Here is a 15,911-nt window from a genome sequence, read left to right as displayed (position 1 = left end):
TATTTTTGAGACCAACAACCACCAAAAGTCATACTATCTTGGCACAAAAAGTTTGGTTTATCACATTTCCTTTATTTCTGCATTAATTGCAATTTATTATATAATTATCAATAGGAAGCTTGTGTGATTCCCTTTCCTATGGTATCAAACTTATTATGATTGTAAACTCATGAAATGAGCACCAGGCCTTCTTATGTGAGTGCGTCACCAAAAAAAGTGCCCAAATTTCCCGATTCTGTTCAACACTATTGTCCTGTTCGTATTGGTGCATGTGTCAGTGATTCAATCAATCCTTATTCACGTCATGTTTGGTATTCAAGACATACAAATTTGTTTTAAACATTTGAGCAGGGTATATCTGCCCTTTCGGCAGTTGAATGGCCAAAACAAAGCATGGAGATGGCAAGGAGAACCACATGCTGACATACCAAGAGTAATTTTCAGCGTTTGGTGGTGGAGGCAGCATCATGGTGTGGGGCGGTATAACCACCATAGGAAAAACAAGACTTGTCCTCATTCCAGGCAACTTCAATGTGGTGAGATATTGGGACACCATCCTACATCCAGTCACAATATCCTACATCCAGTCACAATATCCTACCTCTTCAATATGCTTTTCTGTAAGATTACAACACCTGTCCACACAGAGCAAGGACCATTGCAGACTACATGTATCTCCAGGGTGCTGGAACACAGTCTTAGGATGGAATAGCCTTCAATTGAACACCTCATGGTTCAAATTGTTTGCTTGAATAAAGAGGACCAGTGTCTTTGATTGACATGTCCTATTTATTCAACTTGCCTTCATTCACAACGCAACCAGAGCGGTCCTCCACAACAACCAACTTGGTGAGTTCTTCAGAACTACAGTTGGCGTTCGACAAGGATGTCTCCTCTCCCCAGCTCTTTTCAATGTTTGTCTAGGGAACATCATGCAAGAAGCCCTGTCAGGTTTTGAGTCATCCATCTCAATTGGGGGAAGACAACTTTCTAACTTGCATTTTGCTGATGACATAGACTTGATGGCCTGATCTGAGGATGAACATCAAGAGTTGTCAACCCGAGTGAAAAACAGCAGGGCTGCATATGGCATGGAAGTTAGCACATCTAAAAGTAAAGACATAATTAACAGCTCACTATCTTCCTGATGCCAGAACTACAGTGACCACGGCTGGTGAAGTCCTTGAAGACTTTTTCAGATACCTTGGCTCGATCCTTAACAGGGATGGCACCTCCACGCAAGAAATCAAAGTAAGAATTGCACAAGCAACAGCAACACTCGCTTACATAGGAGGCTGCTTCAAAAAGTAATGTCACTAGTTTCATAACAGGCTCATTTTTTCATCGAATGAGTTGAAATTTGACACAAAGGTAAAGCCATATCTCCTTTGGAGATTGATATAGCTCACTTTGTTGTTCACATTTTTATGAGTGACCGACTCGAGTTCTAGCTGACCACACCCTTGTTATCCCGTCGAAAGAAATTAGAGGTTCAATTTATGTGCAATTGATAATGTCCTTGACTCACTTGTAGCTATTGTATGAAGCTGAAATTGCACATGTATCAAGTTCTATTTCTTCATAAGGCACATGCACATGTTCACCTTTGAAATCCAATCATGTTTTCTTTTTTCGTTCCTTGGGTGAAGTGAGGTACGGCCCGGTCATCAGTGCCGTTAAACAGGGGTGGACTGATTAAAGTTTCTGTAGTGGACTTTTCAATAAACAAAAAGAAATCAAACTTTGCACACTTCTTGGTCTTGAAACAACCAATAACTGTGCCAAGTTTCGTTTCTTTTGGTTGATGGAAAATTAGTCTACAAAACCTTTGATAGATAAACCACGTATTTGGCTATCAATCAAACTGCCTGTAACTCGCTCCTTTCTAGCAGGTGTAAAATATGAACCATTGAGAGTTCCAACATGAAAATTGGCATGTAACCTACAGAGACATTTGTTATTATACAGGTGAAATTTCGACTTCCTACAGTAGTTATAAGAGGGTCAGATCTAGAGGAACTGATCTTCTGACAAACTTCCAGGGGTATGGTTATCTTGAAATCAACTCAGTCGCTCATAAAAATTTTAACAACAAAATGAGATATTCTAATATCAAGAGAATATATGCCTTTACCTTTGTGCCAAATTTCATCTCATTCGAGGAAAAAATGAGCCTGTTACAAAACTACTGACATTACTTTTTGAAGCACCCTCGTAGAAGCCTTTGAAATGAAATGGCTGCAAAAAATCCTCTGCATTTCCCTTGCTGGCCATGTGATGCGTCATGACGAGATGGCTGGAAGGGTTCTTCAGCCTGACGACAAGAGAAGACGTTGCCGACCATCCCTTACCCTAGAGGGTGATTGAGGAAGATGTTGGCCTCCAAGACGGAGACATCCTGTCTGTCATGCGTGACAGAATTGTATGGAAGAACTTCATAGTGTCACTGGATGGATGACTGAACTGAACTGATTTCCTACGTGCAACCCCGGACAAACAGGTCGGAACCTCAAAGCAGAGGAAGCATGTGGCATTAGTAAGAACCACTCCTGTCGACGGTCAAGCGTAGGAAGTTGAACTGGTTCGGCCACATATGCCGACACAACTCCCTCGCTAAGACCATACTACAAGGCACAGTAGCAGGAAGGAGGAAACGAGGTGGGCCAAGGAAGATGTGGCTGGACAACATTAAGACATGGACTGGCTTAAGCACTGAACAACTGATCGGGCAGAGGACAGAAAGAGATGGGCAAAGATCACTGCTGATGGATGTTGTGGAGCCCCTACAACCACTGTGGTTATGGGCCATGAGTGAGTGACTTCATCCACAAGGCAATATCCATGGAAGAAAATAAGCTGAATTTAGTGGTTGACTTTAGAAGGGTAATTTTGGTACTTTATTTGTGTGACCCCTGTATGTAAGCAGGCAGTGCTCGATCCATGAATTTACAAACATAAGATACTCTACTCAGATATGCTAAAAATAAACTTGGAAGTTCTGTATACCAAAGGTGACGCGAATAAAGGATTGATAGAATCATTTTCACCCGCGGCCACAACAATCAAGACAATGCTGAACAGAAACAGAGAAATTTGGGCACTTTTTTGGTGACCCACTCACGTACTGTAAGTAGGCCTAGTGCGTGTTCCATGAGATAGCAATGATGATGAGTTTGATACCACTGGAAAGAAAATCACACATCAAACTTTCTATAGAGAATTAGTGTAGAAACAACAGAAATATGATCAAACAAAGTTAACATTCCAAACATTTCGTGCCGAGTTTATGTTGTGTACAAAATGTTGCATAGTGCAAATACGAGCAACAGCCCTGGAAGGTGTTTAGCACCAATGTTAAAAACTTTAAGGATATTACTAAGGTCAAAAAGTTTTTCATGTGTTATCTTTTGTCATTGGGCACTACAGGTCTGATTGACTGTGCCTTGGCCATAGGATTTGAGAAGATGGAACCTGGCTCACTCACCTCAAAGGTAACTTTTAAAAATTTATGTTCACCTCATCTGTGGGTCATATCAGTAACATACATGATTTGTACCAGTATTTTGAATCATCGAGGCTTTCATTTACATAATATACTTGCCAGCCGTACATGTACCTTACATTTTGCCACATTTGTCATTTGCTGTTATCAACTCAACAATATTTCCTTATCAAACTTATGCCCCTCGAATACAGGAAATCTCTCGACATTTCTTTAGACCACCCCTGTTGCGATGACTTGCACCTTCCACACTCTCGACAACAATTGAAAATATTGTGGGGGGGGGGGGCTTATGGGTCATCAAAATTTAGATTTTAGCTGAAGTGTTTTTGGACTGGTCTATTTTCCCTTTTTACATTGGGTGCACTAGAGGAGTCCATTCTTGCAGGGGGGATTTTGTAAGATTCTTTTTTGCTCATAAGTGTCATTAGTAGTCATTTTAGGCAGGAGTGTTCCATTTTCGCACATGGGTGATTTTGGAACAGTCTATTGTTGCATGGGGAGGGAGATGGCTGAAATATGCTTTATTTGCTCTCAAGCTAATTTCGGCCTTTCTAGTTTTATTGCTGTGTGGCTGTCCATTAAAAAGGCATACTTTACACATTTCCCAATATTTTGGGTATCACCAACCATGCGCTGATGTTTTCATGAGGTGTACTCGACCTTAGTGTTAAGGCCACACCAATTTTATTTGTTGCTTCTCGGATTCGCCTGTCCATTTTTTTTCATCTTCAAAAAATTGAGTCCATCTGGAAAAACATACATGTTTTGCTAACACAACCCTGTAAATATTACCATTAAGAGCCACATGCACATAATTTCAGTCTAAAAACTAGAGTACGCGACCCAGGGATAAACAAGTCCATTAGCCCGATTGTCCCAGTCAAGTAAAAGTGCTGTTCGGGCAAGCAGAAGTGCTTCCCCTCTTTGCCCGACGGGCAAGTAAGAATTTGCAGATGTGACCCGCTCAAATTACCACCAAGAACCAGCAAATTATATTAGTATCAAGCCAAAGCAGAAGAAATAACTATGTCTGTGTCAATTTCTTCACAAGAGGTGGTCTGAAAAGCACAAACACTAATTCCTTTGAAGTAACTCAAGGTGATTGTACAGTTCTAGGAAGAATTCCCAGATTTGCAGTCAGTGCCTCACCCCTGAGTCTGACTGTCAGAAAAAATATGTGTATCTGAAGTGAACCAGGCAGTCCAAACTGTTTCTGTTGTGTCTAACTACATGTAGTATGGTTAGCAGGACATTGTAATTTGAATGCTGTCTGATCCGTGCACATGAAAGTCATTAAAATTTTGAAGTCAAGGGTATACGTGTATTTGTTACCTTTTACTCTCATTGCATCAAGCATTGGTCAACACAGGAAAATATAGCCAATAACAAAAGTGAATATTTATGAAAGTGAAAACACATAGAAAAATGTAATTTAAATTTCGGGCAAGTAAATTTTTCATGTACTTGCCCGATAGGACAAGTGAATTTTTGAAAACTTGTCTAACCCTGCCGACCTCATACCTCCATGAAATATTTAGAGCTTTTGTAAATTTCATGCAAATGACTTACCATGTACATAATTTATGCATGGCGATGTTCATTACTGAGTAACGTACACATGTCACAAGCTTAAAATTCCCATCATAAGTTATTATGTGGATTTGCTATTTTTGTATAGTATTATGCAAATCAGTATCTACTTATGTTTCACCTATCATAACTTACATTTGTTACATTTACTGAAGTTCAGCTATTTACAACAATGGAATTGTACAATTTCCTCATTAATCATGCAAATTAAGCCCTCATTTGCATAAAATGTATATCATTATGAACATCTTTGCCTAAGCTACCTGCATGCCGAAAATGATGGCAATCCATCATTTCTTTCTCTCTCTCTCTCTATATATATATATATATATATATATATATATATATCCTCTTTGGAGTGTCTTGACAAAAACGCCCCTGCAGTTCCAAAATCAAATGTTAGGGGGCTGAAACTTGCCCCATTTTGTCATGACGTTAAAAGCTATCTACCGGCCAAATGCCGGTGCAATGGCCTAGTGGGTAGAGTGTTCGCCTTGCATTCGGAAGGTCGTGAGTTCGATCCCGGCCGAGTCATACCAAAGACTATAAAAATGGTACATGCTGCTTTCTCTGCTTAGCACTCAGCATTCGGGAAAGAGTATGGAAGTTGAACACACACCACTACCAGTGGACTAGCCCCCTGCTGTAGTGATTGCGTTGTGTGTGGCCCAGGGCTAACGAAACAGAGATGGGCACCGCCCTATGCGCCAGAAATGGGCACTGCCCTTGGCGCGGGAAGGGTTTAACTTTTAACCGGCCAAATATTAAAACCATATCATGTCCGATACAAGAGATACATTAAAAAAACTGCTATAATGATAGAATAAGCTTATTAATTATGCAACTATAATCTAATTTTGCATAATTAGTACTCTATCTTGTATAACATTGTCTAAGGTAGTTACATACCATAAATCATGAAAATCCATTGTTCCCTTCTTGAGTTACAATGTATCCACTTCAGAAGTTTTGGACAAAAATGCCCCTGCTATTCCAAAACTAGATGAAAGGGGGCCCAAACTTATGTCACTTACATGTATTCCTGAGCACAAGAGCTATCTAACACCCCAAAATTGGGACCATATCTTGTTCAGAACACAATATAGCAAAACCGGAAGTTGCGCTGCAGTACCAAGGAAAGCCACTAGGGGGCTCAAAATCTAATCACTTCCAGCTTTCATCACACCCCACCAAAACACTAAGTATGAAACTAATCCATCCAGCCGTTCTTGAGTTATCTTGTTGACAGACAGACACACACACACACAAACGCTGGTTAAAATACAACCTCCATGACATTTCTTGGAGGTAACAATGCCTTTTATTCAGAACATTAGTAACAAATCAAAGGAAGGGAATCATTGTATGAAACGTGCCATTAAACTCCTCAGGGTGTTTTTTGTTATTGAAGCCGTATCTTTACCCCAGACTTTTTGAATGTTTTTTGTTTTTTTACTTGTCAGTATGATTTTTTTTCTTGGACAAATAAATTTAGTGTGGCCTAACCATCAAATGACTAGTTCTATTTGAGTAGCTGCAGTTGAATCGTTAAGATGACTGGTATGTTGGACTTTGACGAATTGACCTATTTTACTAAGCTTTTTGCACATGTTATCATACATGTACCTATTAGTATTACTTCTTTTGGTCAAAGACAAAGCAACTATCAATTTTTATTCAATCTAAATTTATTAATATAATCATAATTCCAAGTACAATGTGGTATTTGTCACTACATTTATTGTATAAATACAACAAATATTGATCAAAAGACCATGATGGTAAAGGCCATGTCCAACAAGCCTGACCATAAAAATGTTATTGCCATAGCAACAGTGGTCTCTAAATAGTGGTGAACCTAACAAAACTCAAACTGGGAATTGACTGGAAGTTCCTGTCATGAAGATTTTTTGTTGGTTTGGTTTGGTTTGATACAGATCTCCAGTTAGTGACTGATATGTCACTATTCCTCCTGAGTCTGGGTGATTTGTAGAGAATGACCAACTCTACACGGAAGAATTTGCACCTTCGCACACCGGGGCACGCCACTACTCTTTTTCAAAAGCTGTGGTGGGTTCTTTAACGTGTGTGAGGGTTGGCTCTTCTGTACACGAGACCTCCATTTAACACCCTATCCGAGGGACGACCTTAGCCGAAGCTTTTTTTTACCACTGGTTCTGCATGAGGCCTATTCATAATGATTGGACTTACAAGGTACTTTTAGCTGCAGTCTCACTGCCTACACATGTAGTTGCAATAATAGTGGAGACTTTTGTTCCCATGATTAGTATCCTGATCGGACCAGTCCTATTGGGAAACATGTGAAGGTGATGGCCCAGAAGTATGGTGTCACAAATGATCCCCTCACACCACAGATGTTTGGCAATGCAGGGAGGGAGCACAACTTAAAATATGGTAAGTCATCAGCATTTAGTCATCACTGACCTTATTGTCAATGTGAAACACTTAAGCCACACTGATTGGATTTTATGGATGACATCCCCTGGAGACCCCAAAACTAGTACATGAAAAAAAAGAAAAATCCGGCAGCAAAGAAGATGCAGCTAATATTTCAAAACTACTGGAATATAAAGCTGGTAAGAGAAATTAAGCCATAGGGCATGATGTATCAAACAAGGAAAAAGTCCTTATTTGTGAATGAATTATCAAAGGAGGCAATACGTTGGTTTGTTCGTCCCCTGTAAGCATTCATGATTGCAGAGAAACATGCAACTTTGAGAGGCAGCCAATTTGACAAGCTAACATGACCATCTTTTAATACTGTAACATGAAGTTCCACCATATAAACCTGAACTCTTCTCACATTTCTTTCCTTGTTGCAGAAGAACCAATACAAACCAGTCTTCATAGGACGATAATCTTTGAAATTGTCTGGGAGTCTCTTGTAAAGCTGTGCATGTGATGTATAATAATATTCCAACAAGCGTTCACAGAACTCAACCTTCGTGAAATGGGTGATGGTGCGGTGGTGCAGGGTTTATTTGTAGACGTGTCATTGGCTAGCTTAACAGTGTTTATGTTGTTGGAATTATACGTGGATTTTGATGTGTTTGGTGAGGTGCGCCGAAAAAAAGGATTTAGGCAGTAGGCTGTATTTTAAAAGTATTCTATCATCCATCCTTTCTTGTCTGTGCACATGACACAAACTGTCCCTGTCCATTCATTTCCATGGACCTTTCATGGTCTTTTAAAGATAAAGACTTATATTGACTGGGCTAAAATCGACGGTTGCATCAAAATATCAATAAGATAACACATAAAACAATAACGTTGACCACATCAACGCCGTCATTGGTGAGATCCACATAAATGATCTTCACATCCCCAGCGAACACCTTCAAAATGTGATGGCTGGTGTCGTCACGGAATGCTCCTCCTCAGGTACATAAAAGTATAACTTCCATTTTGGGCTTGCGACTTGGAACTCATGGAACTTTTCAGATGACCCCTTGTCTCTTACCCAATCGTTTAGATAACCTATCGGTACAACTGACATGAATCTGCTAACTTGCGACCTACCCTAGATTAAATTGCAGAGAAATCAAGACATCAAAGTATAACTATCCTGGATAGTATCCATCCGGGCTTGCGACTTGTGACTCATGGAACTTTTGACATGACCCCGTGTGTGTCTCTCACCTAATCGTTCTCGTGACATATCAGTACAAATGACGCGCTTATGTTAATTACCACTTGTGACCTATATACTCTACATTACATCGCTGGGAAAACAAGACATAAACGTATAACTTCCATTTTGGGCTTGCGACTTGGAACTTATTGAAATTCTGACATGACCCCGTGTCTCTTACCCAAACGTTCTCGCCACATATCAGTACAAATGGCGGGATTATGCTACTTGGCACTTGTGACCCACCTTTAATTAATCGCTGGGAAATCCAGACATGAAAGTACAAATAATATATATGTGCTTGCGCCTTGCAACTCATGGAACTTTTTAGATGATCCCGTGTCCCTTACATATGATCAGGAAAGGCGACAATCTTCGAAGGGAAAAATTTACCGCAAGGAAAGCCAATTTTTTAATTTTCAGCGGATTTCTTTGGACATAGGAATGTTCAGAGGTCTCATAACTTTGACAAATTCTGGATAAAGTTCACCAACACGTTGCAAATGGACATAAAAACCAAATGGTGAGTTGATAAAATTTCAACTTTGAGATGTACATCGCATGTATTTGTCCAAGTATTGACTTTTCCGGGTAGAGTGGTTAATTTCCAACCATTTAGCCAGGTTATGGGAGCCCTACTGACGACCATGACAAGCCGCGCGTTGCCCGGTGAAATCAGTCCAGCTGGCCCAAGTCCTGCCTTGGCGGGAACGCTTTATCCGCCCGCACGGGGTTTGTCAGTCAATAGGACTATACGCCTCGCGACACCTTTTTCTGTCCGGGATAACATACAAGATGCATAATTTCTTCCTTGGATGAGAGACCAAATGCTTATCCAACAAGAAATTTGTCCGATTTCAGCAGGTAGGATAACAAATCCACCACCGGAAGCAAATGTATCAATGGTTGCAACAATGATGATGTAACATGCAGTCCACTACATTGTGTATTCCATATGTCTAATGTACAATCCCTATAAACACTCTCATCAATGACTACAAGTTACTGTGAAAAACAAACCCTGCTTTGTTCAACAATGTATTGTACCGGTAGTAACTGTTACATGTACAACCCTTTTAAAACGTATAATATAGGCCCCTGTAAACAATATCACCATTGCCCTTATTCATTGCCCTTAATCTACAGATTATCAAATCTTATAGGAAACGTTTACACCCCATCATGTATAATGTACTGTCCCTGTAGTACCATTGTCTTGTAATCGTGTGGTATATATAAGTCGTGCTGTCCTCTCTTGCGCAACTATGACCTTTGGGGTCACTTCCTGTGGGGACGGGGCCATGCAAAACTCCAAGCCACGCAGAATGACGTAACTCCTAAATATAAACCACTATTGCGTAATCGCCACACTTAGCACACTAAACACTATTTGTCAAGTACAAACATCCCCTGCAAAACCGTCAAAAGCCACTAGACAAAAAAACGCCTCGTACGTTTCTTCTCCTTCTCAACAGCTACCCACATACCAAATATCAGATCAATCTGTGTTGGCGTGAAGGAGCTGGACTGTTCACAGACACAGAGTTTTGAGGGTTTCTACACATACCTATTGTATTATGCAAATTACCACCTAATTTGCATAACAAGCATACAAGTATGTACATCATTACGTAAGCTATCTGCATACCTACAGTCATTAACATCCATCAACCCCTTCTCTCATTATTCCTTCTCAAAACCTAAAACAAGAATTACTTTCACCGGCCCTGCGAAACCCCTAGGTGGCCAAAACTTACACACCTTTTCATGCTTTTACACAGCTACCTACCACTTAAAAATCATCACCCAAACAAGTCCCAAACAAAAAATAGCAAAACCGAAAGTTCCGCTGCAGTACCATAACACGCCGGTAGAGCGCCCTGCCGTAACGCAATTCCTGCCATTCCTTCGTCATGTCTAATCCTACCCACATACCAAATATCAAAACCATCCATTCACGCGTTCCCTAGTTATCAGGCTGACAAACGACCCCCTGACATCAAAACAGCACTGACTGCAAACACTTCGTTTCACGAAGTGAATAGCCAACAACATGGATGGCACACTAATCCACTAGTTTAATCATCACTGTTCATACATGTGGCGTCATGCAGGGATATCACTATTCTACACCAGGGCTCGAAATTCATTTGGGGGATTAGGTGCACTGGTGCACCGAGCTTTAAAAATTGGGTGCACCAAAAAAATTTTGGGTGCACCACTTAAATTTAAGTAATAACCTAATAATAAAACTTACTTACAAGCTATCAAATTCTTAATCAAGTACCATCACTGACATTTTTATTATCTTTCTAACACTTAGATGTCAAGAATATGATGTATACTAGTATACTTTGATATCTTAACATACATAAACGTAAGAAAATATTTGGGTGCACCCTGTGCCCCACAGAAAATAATTGGGTGCACAGCTCCAATTTTGGGTGCTATTTCGAGCCCTGTACACTGAATAATTCCACTGTGTTGAAGGCCATGTTTGTAAGCTGTTCGTTCGTCAATGATATGTCATTCGTAAATATCATTTGGCAAAGTTATGGTATGGAATCGTGGCACTCCAGTTTGTTTTATATTCAAGAAAATCATGTTTTGTACATTCATTCTTGACAGGATCCACTCCTGAGCACTTTGCCAAGATTGCTCTGAAGAACCACAAACATTCTGTCAACAATCCGTAAGTTTTGTCCAAGCAAAATTCTTTTTCTTTACCTCTGAAAGCTTATAGGGAAGATATATCATTTAAGGAGTGTTTCATGTAACATGTTAAATGTATTTTATGTAATAATAATGTGTGTCCAATTTTGTATTGTATGAGTGACTCTGTGCTGAAATAAGTGTGGCAATAAAAACTATTGCCATGGCAACAGTTTTATTGTTTTTAAGTATTAATGATTGTTGTTGCAGGTGTGTTTTATTTGTGGTCTATCCTTTTGCCTGGCTGAAAAAAAAAAGTCATGTACATCCTTTCATATGTTCTTCCAGTTTTGTCCCCAAAGTCCTTCCTGTTTCAACTACATTTTGTATATACACTTCCTCACAGTTCTTGCATGGAATTTTGCACACACAATCTGTTTTGATTGGATCCTCCTGCTTGTATTTAGTGTGCACCAACAGGCTCCTCTGTTATAGAGGTGGGTACTAGTTTTTCTTGTTGGACCAGTCTGGAAAAAATGGACCTAAAAAAATCAGTTAACTGGATTTTGGATCGATTAGCAAATGAACACTCACATTTACTGGCAATATAGCAGCAGGCATTCATGTCTTTTGGGGCTAATATAAGTACCGGTCCAAGAAAATTACAAGAGGAAATTTGTACAGTCAAAATTGGTCTATTAAAGTGAACAGAGGCAGTTAGCGTTGTTCACATTATGATATGATATACCCGACCAAACTTTTGTTCAAAAATGGACGATTGTTTTGAGTATCACCCATTCAGAAACAATTAGGTCCAGGTTCAGGTCTGGACCAGGACCTGATCCTCTGGACCTGGACCTGAATTTTCTGTACAGTACCCAGTCACCCCAATCCTCAGTGTAAGTAAGTGAGTATTTACTGGTTATGTACAAGAAATCTTTCTCGAATATCCTATACATAGGTATTTTACCAACCTGATGAAGTTATTTTTGGTATCAGTACATGTGTTGGTTGGCACTTCACTTGGAATGGTAGCCTCAATCAACATTAAAAGGATGTCATCTGCCGGACACCTGACTCTCCCTGGATACTTCTGCCATCTGTATACTATATGAGGTAATGTGCAGAAATTGATGACAGATGCAGTACATGTACATGTTTAAGGAAAACATGAACATTACTTGTTTACAGGTATGCCCAGTTCCAGAAAGAGTACAGCATTGATGAGATCAAGAAATCCAAGATGGTGTTTGAGCCTGTCCAACTAACAAGGCTGCAATGCTCGTAAGACCAGATTAAGCTTATTTGCTTGAAATGCATTCTATACATCTGTTTATGTATCTGTTTAGGTGTCTCTCTCTTGTAGCTGAGGGATGTGTTGTTTTTATTGTATTTTGGCTTTTCTGGTTACTTCAGCATGAGACCAGACCATTGGACCAAAGACAATTCACAGTTAAAGCCTAAATGACATGATAAATGTGCAGTGGGTGACAGACAGTTTTTGGAACAGATCGCTAGATTTTGATTGTTATATTTTTCTAATTTTTAACTCCATTGACATTTTTATTATTCCTGTATCAAATATTATTTCATTGTTTATGCCATAGAGAGAAATTAGTACGTATACAGTGTACCGGTATTGTCATTAACGTAAGGTTACCAGTTTACGTGCAGGACCAGTTTACGGTCACTCTGGGCACTGGTGCAGACTTCGAGGTGAATTGTGAAAAAGAAAATTCTCTTCAGTAGGCAAGAAGTACGTCTACAGGATCTATGTGATTGTATCTTATTTGTGATATATGGTTGCATCCAGTAAAGCAGCCGATTAAACGTTTGAAAAGCCTGACAACAATTTAAATTGACGATTTATGATCGTAGAACACTGTTCAGATGGCCCGGTTTTGATCGTAATTCTCAACCGCTAACTTCATCCCCTCTTTATTCTAAATCCTACAAACTCTATATCAATTGCAACATCGTCTGAAACCAAACCTGCAGTTCTTATCTCAAGAATTCATGGTGATTTGATGTATGTTATCCAAAGGAAGTCTTAAAAACTACATTAAAACAAATGACTGTCGTCGCCGAGCCGGTAGTTTTCGAACGCCATTTTGTATCATGTGACTATGCAAATCAAGGTTGTGTATTGGAGGGCAGGGCAAAATTGCTAAGGCATTCGAACCGCAGGTCACCCTAGAACGCGTAATTCTCTAAGATACGGCTTTTGTCGCGACCCGATTTGACCCCGCTGCATGGGTGTTTATAACTGCCTGTTGTACAGCAAAAAGACCTCAGACCTACATGATGTTTATACTTTTTCATATCTACAGGTTTTGCCCAGTACAACCATGTAGATATTTCGTGCATTGCCCAATGGCAGCGAGCGCTGTTGGCTTTGAAACATAAGCAATTTTTGGTAAGTTTATGTTTGCTGGTCTTTTTTACAGTTCAACTTGATCCCACGAGATAAATCCACGGCGTGAAAGTCCAATTCCTCACCTTTTCATTGATACCTAAGTTCCCAGGGAAATTTGAAGAGCAACGGGTTTGCCCCGAAATTATGTGACAACATGTCGAATTTCCCAGCATCTTTTTTCGAATGTGAAACCGCACACACTGATCTTTCACTATGCTTTACAAATCTCAGACATGATGTATTGATATCAGTATGCTTGCACATGAATCCCACTTATTCTGGCCTCTGGTTAATGTCAATTTCATTTCGGTGGGTTTTAATAAGCCTATTTGCGACGGCAAGTCCTGAGCCGTATAAGTTTTATCAACTTTTACAAACGCTGCAAAATTAGGCTTGAACTCGCCTGACCCCCACGACACGGAAAATGGAACGTACCGGCTGGATTCTATCGTTCGAACCCAGGTTCGGACAAGGAGTTCGAAACAGATTGACTCAAAATCTGATGTTTTTTAAAAAGTCTGACTTTGCACTAAAACCCTGTGTCTATGTGTACTTGTCTATCATCATGTCACTTATTATATTGCAACTGACAGTCGGACCCATTCAGCTTCTCGTACCAAGAAATGAGGCCTGTGACACCATGCAAGATGTATGAAAATACGGTCAAAACGCAGGGTAGTGTGCGTGGCCTGTTACAACCAGACTGAAACTTCACCACCGTGATTTGCGCATGTTACATAAGATAATTTCGGGGCAAACCCGTTGCTCCTCAAATTAAACAAGCAAGTTAGGTATCAATGTTCAGGTTAGTAACTGGGCTATCACGTGGTGGGGTTAGCTAATGGGATCATGGTGAACTGCAAAAAAGACAACCACAAATAAACTGGCAAAAATTGCCAATGTTTCGAAAGCTACAGTGTTTGCTGTCATTTTGCAATGCATGAAATATCTACATGGTTGTACTGGGCAAAGCCTGTAGATATAAAAAAGAACAAACAATGTGTAGGTCTGAGGTCTTTTTGCTGCACAACGGGCACTTGCTTACACCCATGCAGCGGGGTCAAGCCAGGACAAACTGTGTTCCGGCGTATGACCTGTCGTAGAGAGGGCTGCGCAGAACGGATGCGCATAGAGCTTTGCGGTTCGACTGAAGGGGCGCTGTTTTAGCCAAATTCGTGTGGGTAGGGCACAGCATGAGGAAGCCATATGTATACTGAACGCATTTCAAGGCCAATAACTATCTATACACAATTGATAAAAACATATAAATGCGTCGCCGATGTCATGAGTACCATTGGGCAAGTTGTGGAACAGTATGGTGCTAGGAGTGGTGTTCTGTTGGGGCAAAGATGACTTACCGGTACGTTTAGCGGCGATGCAAAGTGCACGGCATGGCGTCGATGTAAACAATCATCCATCGTGTTATCTCATTGGACTACTTAGGGAACGTTTTATGGGAAATTATCAATAATATGGCCTTTACAAAAATAACCACAGGGAGAAACACCCAACTGACCGTAAACTGGTCACCCTGAAAGAATTTTGGCTGCAGACTTGTTTATTTGAAGAGGCTCGCACGACGATAAATCCAACAGAAGAAATATTATACCATACAGAAGTTGAGGCAGACCGACTAAGATCTTCCAAAAGGAGAGTTTTTCATTTCTGCCGGCGCAATTTCCGTAAAACTGCGTTGTTAACAAATCAACCGTAAACTGGTAACCTTACGTGTTTCTCCTACTGCTTCATCTTCTGCCATTCAAAACGGACCGATCCTGATCGAACACTATATCGAACAAATAGGACCAGGTAGAACCCCTATTCTAATTCGAATACCTCCGTCAAAAACAGTGGGACAGAAAAGTTCCATAGAACCAAATCCTCTCAATCTGTAATACCTCACAGTACAGACAGTTGCTCTGGGGCTGATAAGATTGTTGAAGAGACATTTTTTAAAAACTGCTGAATTCTGTTAACAGCAAGGTGCATAGACCTGCTGTGATTTCTGATCTGTCGATCTGGGATGCAAATCTCTGCTTTGGAAATATATGAAACTTACATGTAAGTTCAGCGACCTCATACCTCCATGAAATATT

The 15,911-nt window shown here is 40.2% G+C and overlaps 1 protein-coding gene across 2 annotated transcripts in view; it reads left to right on the top strand.

Moving 5' to 3' along the window:
- LOC118431877 (non-specific lipid-transfer protein-like) overlaps positions 1–15,911 on the top strand; it is a 48,742-nt gene that overhangs the window by 13,224 nt on the left and 19,607 nt on the right. For both annotated transcript variants that reach the window (XM_035843292.1, XM_035843291.1), the window contains exons 6-9: positions 3,427–3,491; positions 7,384–7,510; positions 11,376–11,439; positions 12,591–12,683. In XM_035843292.1, coding sequence (XP_035699185.1) covers positions 3,427–3,491; positions 7,384–7,510; positions 11,376–11,439; positions 12,591–12,683 — 349 coding nt within the window. The remainder of the gene's footprint in view (positions 1–3,426; positions 3,492–7,383; positions 7,511–11,375; positions 11,440–12,590; positions 12,684–15,911) is intronic.

Source organism: Branchiostoma floridae, chromosome 15, assembly GCF_000003815.2.
Source record: "Branchiostoma floridae strain S238N-H82 chromosome 15, Bfl_VNyyK, whole genome shotgun sequence".
Lineage (NCBI taxonomy): Eukaryota > Metazoa > Chordata > Leptocardii > Amphioxiformes > Branchiostomatidae > Branchiostoma > Branchiostoma floridae.
The sequence above is the reverse complement of the archived record's forward strand: the minus strand, read 5'-3'. Positions and strand labels throughout refer to the sequence as shown.